The 8,251-nt window shown below is 49.8% G+C and overlaps 1 protein-coding gene across 1 annotated transcript in view; it reads right to left on the minus strand.

The window, feature by feature from the left end:
• PRKCH (protein kinase C eta) overlaps nucleotides 1-7,439 on the minus strand; it is a 112,621-nt gene extending 105,182 nt beyond the window's left edge. Inside the window, exon 1 of the mRNA XM_066551656.1 lies at nucleotides 7,080-7,439. Coding sequence (XP_066407753.1) covers nucleotides 7,080-7,439 — 360 coding nt within the window. The remainder of the gene's footprint in view (nucleotides 1-7,079) is intronic.
• Between the last annotated feature and the right edge of the window lie 812 nt (nucleotides 7,440-8,251).

An 8,251-nucleotide genomic window follows, 5' to 3' on the forward strand; every position in this document is an offset into this window, starting at 1 on the left:
GCCCAAGGACAGAGCAGCGCAGGGAGCGGGGCCATCAGCCGGTCGGACTGCTCCGGCAGCCTGAGGGATAGATCTGGGCATTGATTACATGGTCTAGCACAACAAGGGCACAAAAGGTCCTGCAGGGGCAGTGAAAAAGCAATTTTTTCCATCACCTTGGGCCCAGCACAGACACTGAGTATCAAGAGCACAGGAGCTGCTGAGGGAGATGCTTGTTCCCACGCAGCATTGCTCAAACGCGACAAAAGCTGGCTCACATCTGCTCGTGGTGCTGGCTCCTAAATTAAAGCAGGATGGTTTCCTCAGCAATTGACCTCCCTAAGTGATGAGAACATCTCATGATATCAAAGCATACAAAAATATCATTGGCATTGCAGAAATACAGCTGTTTGTCTGGTTTACTCTAAGTGGCTTAGCAATGTTAATGGGATGCTTCTGGATGCTCTTTGTTCCAGATACACATTTATCTTTGATATCATTATTATAAAGCAGGGCTTTCCCTCACAAGCAGCCAGCAGAAAGGCAGGGAGAGGAACAGCCCCATGGTGATCTCCACCAGGACACGGCACCAGGTTAGTTATCCACAACTCCAGCCCGGGTCCAGCACGGCCCTACAAATAGCACAGGTGTGGAGCAAGCAGTCAGAGCAAAGATTGCTCATTGTCTCCAGAAGAAATTAAATTTGCAGCATGGTCTGACATGTCTTAACTGCATGCTTAAATAGGATGAAATCTGGGAGGCAAGAAGGTGCAATGGCTGATCCAGAAACCTTATAAAAGCTGCCAGTAACTCATTTCATGTGGCAACTCTGCTGTTCATCTTTTTCTCCATGGTTACACACAAGGCCCCCAATTTCCTGGCTGTATTAGCAAAGCACAATAGCTAAAGCCTAAAACATCAAAGGAGCCTTGATAGTTTGTGAAGAAAGGGTGGGAGTCTTATTCACTTCAGTAAGGGATATGTTTCTCATATTGAATTACCCTGTAAATCAGTAGACTTTCTAATGGCATTTCAATAGCTCAAATGGTCCCCTTGACGATCCATTCTGCAGAGTTTATTGCCTATAAGCTCAAAATGGCCAGAAACCAAATCATTACTCAGAAAATACTCCAAACAAAAAGCCTCTGACAGTCTGGGTGAAATGTGCTTTACTAAAAGACCTGTGGAAAAAGCTAAATATAAACCACCAACAGGGTGAGGTGGGGCCAGCAGGGCGCAGGGCTGGGGACGGAGCTCACTGGTGCTGCGGTCTCCCTGCTGCCCCCTCCTCCTCCTCACAGCCTCTCTGCAAAAAGCACCCCCAGGGCTGCGGGTGCAGGTCTGCAAACACCTTCTCATGAGCTTCTAACATGACCAAAGGCAATGTGGGCATCAGCCCTTGGCTGCCTCTTCTCCCTCCAACCAGGGCTTTCAACTGGTTCAGCAGCAACACCATCAGCAGGAATGTAAAGGTACCCCTGGCATCAAAGTCAGCCCCCCACTCCAGCCAACCACATCAACAAGGGCTTGATGGAACCACAGAACAGAAGGGACCTTAAAGACCAACTCATTCCACACCATGCATGTGTGCACCACATCTGCCACATGCACCTTCCACCAGACCAGGTTGCTCCAAGCCAAATCCAGCCTGGTCTTGAACTCTGCCCAGGATGGGGCATCCACAGCTTCTCTGGGCAACCTCTGCCACTCTCATTGTAAAAAAACTTCTTCCTTACATCCAATCTAAATCTCTCCTCTGTCAGTTTAAAGCCATTGTTCTTTTGCTGTCTCTCCATGCCTTTGTCAAAAATCCTTCCCCGGCTCTATTTTAGCCCCTTTAGGCACTGGAAGGTGCTGTAAGGCTTCCCTTTTGCCTTCTCCAAGCTGAAAAACACCAACTCTCTCAGCCTGTCCTCACAGCAGAGCTGCTCCAGCCCTTTGAGCATCTTCATGGCCTCCTCTGGACTCCCTCCAAAAAGTCCATGTTCCTCTTTTATTGGGGGTCCCAGGGATGGATCCAGTACTCCAGCACATCATTCCAGTCACCTCGAGGTGACTGCCACTGCTCTTGGTGGCAGGAGTACCCAAAGGGTGCCCATCACCCATGTGACCATTTCCCTCCAGGTCACTGCAGCACCTGATTGCCTGGACTCTGTCCTGCCTTGTCCTACACTCCTGGAATTCTGGCTCTGCCCCAGACACAGAATTTCCCCCCCCCCCTCAGCCACAGCCATCAAAGAATGCAGTGACAGCATCTTTGAAGGGGACAGGAACACTATCACTTCACTGCCCCCCAGAAAACCTTGATAGCCAAACCCACATCTTGCTGCACTCAGTTCAAAGCCAGGACATGATCTCCAGTCCCACACCCCCCTACTGGCCCCAACCACTGGAAACTGGCTCTTCTCATGCTTGGGTCAAATCTTCACACTCTCAAGCACAGTCTCCATGTTCTCCAAGGATTCTCACAGCTGCCAGCCAGGCCTTTTATTGGGGAGGAGCAAGAAACAGGACTCCAAATAGCTCCACTTCTGATGCTGAAACAGGGCAGGACATGTGCAGCTCTTTGTGACAGTCAGCTGTCTCATCTGCCTCCATCAGAACAACTGTTTTTAGCATCACACCCCCACGGACTATTAAACACCTGACAAATAGCAACAATTTTTCCCTTAGTTATCACAGCCTTTGTTTTAGGCTGCAGGGCACTCTCAGGTAGCTGTGGTGCATAGGTCTCTCTTGGCATTTTGAGGGGATATGTTCATAGGGTCAAAGGACAAATTTATGCTAAAGCAAAGAAAGAAAAGCTGAAATTCCAGTAGCTTTCAGACCTACCTTACCTTCTGCAGTGGGTGTTTCTCTCCACGAGTCCTATTCAACACAGTAACTGCATATCAGCAATAACAATTACAGAAACAAGGCTTCCAAAAAGTTAGGGAAAGAGCTCATTTTACTCAAGCCTAATTAATATGCAGTGTGACCTTCACACAGATCAGAGATCTTCACTTTGTACATCACTGTCACATGCCTGGAAACAGAAGTCAAATGGACTTCACCCCAGCCTGCTCCTGCCCTGTGGATGGAGACACCACTTATTCCACCTCTACAAGCTTAATTTATCTCTGCAATTGGACAGACACAAAATACTGCACCACAAAATCCTCTGTCAAGAGCTATAAAGTATTTTGGCCTCCTGAAGCAACTTTTGCCCACCTGAAGAACTTTGCAGTCAAGCAGGAGCCAAAAGAAGCAGCAAACATTATATTTGACCTGCAGCACCCTGCCTCTCTCTCATGGCCATGATGCTCTGGAGAGAAGGTGACTTATCTTTTAACTCTTGAACTTCACATTCAAAAAATACAATTGTATGTAAACATGGGTAAAACACAATTATTTCTGCCTTAAGAAAAAAAAAAAAAGGGAAGGACAGAGCTGAAGTGAAGGAACTCACAAGAATTGCCTTAATCTCTTCCTGCACACGAGCAACAAATTCATCGGGAAGTTGTGACTGGCTCACTAATCTTATAGCCCATCTGTTATGTGATTTCCTTCTGTGTACTCTCATGATTTGCTACTTCAAAGTTTAAATGTCTATTCCTTGTTAAAGTCTTACAAATTATGGCATCTCTGCCCAGGGACTAATAATTTTTACAATTGTGAATAAATAATTCCCTCGTAACAATGCTATTCAGTATCTGTAAAGAGTCTTTCCCCAAGGTTAAAAATTACTTCAGCTACTACATAAAACTCAGGTATTGTAAACATCTCCCATTTCAGCTACACTGAGTGCTCCATTTGTTTCACTGATATATGACAGCATTCTATACTGCACTCAGAGACAGTCAAAGAGGAGATAATACCTTTCAAAGGTGCATATGTGAAGTAAAAAGATTCTAGCAGAGGCTAGTGCAAAATTAAATGCTTTCAAGAGGCAAGTTTCAACCCCAATGTAAATCCCAGCAAACAGCTCCAGAGAGCAGGCAGCTCAGCTCCCTCCCTGCACCTGGTCATGCACACCTGGGTAAAATGCAACCATTCAGGTTTGCACAACCTCACACCCACACAGGCAATGCCTACCAGAGCCAGAACATGGCACTGGGGAGATGGTGCTCAGCTGTGGCTGCCACACAGCACGCTGAAAGCACAATGGCATTTAATTGGCAATGTTGGTAAAATCTACTTTGCTGAAACCTGACAAGTTAATATAAGAAAGGAGAAAGAGCAAGAAGGATCTTGAAGCTAATAAGCTCTTGCAAATTTGATCTGTGGAAAATTAGTCAAATGTGTGTAACAACAAACTCACAAATTAGAAGATATCCAGACCATGCTAATGTGTTTACTAGAAAGACTTTGGAAAACAGCCCAAATGGTTGGAAGGAAAAGGGTCAGTTTTGAAGTCTCTGAAACATGAATTTTAAAGCAAACCATGAACAGAGAACACTGCCCCAGCACCCAGTGGGATGACTCAGGTGTATAAGCATTACTGATGAGACAGCTCATGTCCATACACTTACTCATCTGCATAAGTGTTCAGGTCATAATTGCAGTGATGTACCTGCAAGTCATCTGGGAAGCACCAACTCTTACACACCAACTGCTCCTCCTTGCCTCTCTCTGAAACTTCCATCAGTTCTCACAAAAGGTGCTGACCAATGTTACAACTAATCACTTTTTTCTTTTTTTTTTCCCCAGCAGGAGAAAATCCATGTTTATAAACAGAGCAGCATGAGCCTGAGAGCTGACAGCAGCCAACTGCCCTGTTTGCCTGTTATTAATCACTTGGATTTTACCAAAATTCTGTTTTACCTGTCTCTGAAAAGTGAACATAAAAGTTCTATTTCAAATCAAAATGAAAAATTGTGCACAGCCAAGTAAGCAGAAGCCAGGTTAAACTTGGGAAGATTCATCAATTTTCCTCTCACCCGATTCACTCCTTAGTTGCCTACCTGTGCTTTTATTTTGGGGATGGAAAAAGGACAGAAATAAAAGATTTTGGAGTGGAGGTGTTTCAAAATAATGTACATTTCCTTGTGGTGTTTTGCATTGTGCCAGCAGCTCGTAGACCTTGGGTTAGTACAAACCAGCATTTCCTCTCCTTCTGATTACACAAACTCCCGTGACAGCCTTGCTGGATTTATCAAGACATATTAAATTATCAGGGCAAGATGCTGTTCCCTGTCATCATGTGATCCAGGCTGCACGCTATGCGAGATGCTAACAAAGCAAATCAGAAGGGAGGGGAGAGAGAAAGGCAACAGAAGGCACACATTTGCTCATTCCCCTCTAAATCCACCCCAGCTGTAAGTTTCAGACATTCATTTAAAGGGAGAGCAGCAGCTCTTAACCTCTGTCTACATGCCCAGATATAAAACCAGTTTACATCAATCTAGTTAAAAGAATTCACTGATTTCCCACCCCATTGCACCCATCAGCTCACAGGTACAGGAGTTCATAAAACACATGGCTATCCTGCAAGGATTAGAAACTTTTCCCTCACCTCAGATGAACGTTTCAGGCCACAGTCTGCATCTGCCCTAAAAATCAGCACTGCAGGATGGACTAAATGAAAGAAATGTATGTGCATCCACACCAGCAGCAGTATTATGACAGGTATTTTAGTAATGTAAATAAGGCCACCCCCTTTGCAGCAGAGCAGCACATGTCACCAGCTCCAGTGTGACCAGGACTCCAGCCTCCTTATAGGACTGGGCCTCTCTCAATAGCAAACATCCCCAGCAACTCAAACATCAAGAAAACCCTCAAAAACACATAGCTCTATCCCAAGCTCACTCCTCTGCCTTGCCCATGGGGGTCTGTTCTGTACTTGAACCTGGCCTAGCACGAATCCCAGGAGCTGAGCAGATACTTTCCAGGGGCACAGGTAGCCTGGAAAGCTGAGCATGCATCCACCAGGCAAAGCTCATGCCCTCAGCTCAGGCTGGGCTGTCAGGAGCAGCACCTCAGCTAAGCCACTGGAGAATTGCTGGGACCTTTCTGTCTGACCCAAAAACTACATCAGGGACCGTCTGAGAGAGAACACCTCCAGTGCACAAACCTCACACCTATCCACAAGGTATCTAACTAAATGGCCCCAATATACATGAATTAATCATTGTCTGTTATCGCTCCAAAGGTGCAGCATCACACCTCAGCCACAGACACAGAGAGCAGAAAGTCCCAGCATTCTCCCCAGTGATAGGATCAAGATGTTTATCTGCTCTCTACGCTGTCAGCCTCAACATCTGGTTTTATTGTGGTGGTTATCTGACCACACATCCTGAACTCCTCAGCCTCAAAAAGTTTATACCCATCACAGCCTTGAACATTCTCAGCTCTTCTGCACCTTCTCTACTCAGAATAAATGCCTTTTTTTATTAAACTAACTCTTACCAGCAAACTGTCTGGATCAATGCAGTAACCTCATCCTCCTTTACAAGACTGGAAGCAAAGGTACAGCCTTAGAGACTGTACTGTTTCTGTCACCATCAGAACTAATCCATAAATGAGGTTCTCTGGGCTGCATACAAGTGACATTTACCTGAAAATAACCTAGAATTAGCTCAGAGTGAAACTGCACTGACCCAGAGCAGCAGTGTACATAACAGACACAAGACTAGTCCTGCCATTCTGCTAAGAAGTCAAAGAAATCCGCATGCACACATCAAACTATTGTGCAAGCATGTGTAGAGCTGGGCAGAAATACATCCAAGCCAGGTATCCGAGTCTCCAAGTGCGCCTCTGTGTGCTGAGCAAAAGGAGGGAGGAACACCTTTGTGCGAATTTGCTGGTGTCGTTTACAAGTTACGTATTACAGGTCTTGTCTCCGTTCATTTACAAACATGAGGAGAGACTTCACAGGGGAGACTACAGCGTCCTCACCCTCAAGCCACAACAGCTGAGGGTCCTCAGGGTCCCCGAGGAACAGCAAATGTGAAGCAGAGGGACACAAAGAGATGCGTGAAGGAACACACCTGTGTACCTGCAGACACACACCGGGCTGCGTGTCTGCGGCACAGGCATGCAAGGACAAGCCCCGGCTCCGCGAGTGCCCTCCATCCATGCCCAGAGAGCCCTCCCGGCTTCTCCTCCGGACAGGTACTCACCCAGCCCTCGAAGGTGTCGCTGGGGGCGGCGGAGCGCAGCAGGTCCTGGAAGTGCAAGGTGCAGTTGGCCACGAAGTCATCGTAGCCGATGGGGGTGTCGTGGAAGACGGAGAGCTCGATCTGATGGCCGTCGGTGACCGTGGCCGAGAACTCCTCGTTGTAGGTGGGTTTGTTGGTCTTCTGCTTGGTGCTGGTCTGCCCCACGCGCACCTGGTCCACGCTGACGGTGACATAGGGATCCAGGAGCTGGTATCCCTTGCGGAAGAGCGAGTGCCGGAGGGACCAGCGGGTGGGCTGCAGCCCCACCGCCTCCCCGATCCGCACCTTCAGGTACCCGCTGAACTTCATGGCTCCGGACATGGCCGCGCCCCCGGGGCGCCCAGGAGCCGGGAGGAGAGCCAGAGCCCGCTCCCGCCGGGCGAGGCACCAGCCTCTCCTGCCGGCCCGGCCCGCCGCAGCCCCGCCGCGCCTCCTCAGGGGGCCGGGCGGCGGCACCGCGCCCGCCCCCGGGCCCTGCCTCTGCCGGGGCTCCGGAACCGCCCCGCCCGCCCCCGCCGCCGGCCCGGGCTGCTCCTGCCGCGGGGGAGCGGCGCGATCCGGCTCGGGGACACCTGGGCGTGGGGCGGCGGCGGCAGCGGGCGGGGAGGAGCCGCGGGGCCGCGCCGTGAGGGCGGAGACGGGAGGGGAGCCCGGCCCGCTGCTGCTGCCGCCCAGGTACGGCCCGCAGCGAGGAGCAGCCCCGGCCCTGCCCCGAGTGAGGACACAGCCCCGGCGGCGAGCTCCGGGACACCCCCGAGGGGCTCCGACCCTCCGGTGCTCCCCGTTCAGCCCCTCCCGGGAAGGGCTGGGGCTGCGCCCGCCGCTCGGACCGGCGGCCCGGACGGGAGCGACGCGGAGCCGGAGCAGCAGCAGCGCTGCCCCCGCACCTCGCCCCGGGCAGCGGCGCCTCCTCGCATCGCTCCGCCGGGAGAACGTGCGCGGAGAACACCAGGATGTGTTCGGGGGTTAATTGCGGGTGATTAACGTGCCTGGCACTCGGCGTGCACGCTTGGTTCTAGGGTGGATTGTCTTCGGGGGTTTGATCGCACTTAATAAAGTCGGAATTTAATTAGTTGTAATTGCTTTGCAGATTTCACAGCAAAGCGGTGTGAGCTGGGTAGGGAACAATGAAA

Source organism: Molothrus aeneus, chromosome 6 (genome assembly GCF_037042795.1).
Source record: "Molothrus aeneus isolate 106 chromosome 6, BPBGC_Maene_1.0, whole genome shotgun sequence".
In the NCBI taxonomy this organism is placed as follows: Eukaryota; Metazoa; Chordata; class Aves; order Passeriformes; family Icteridae; genus Molothrus; species Molothrus aeneus.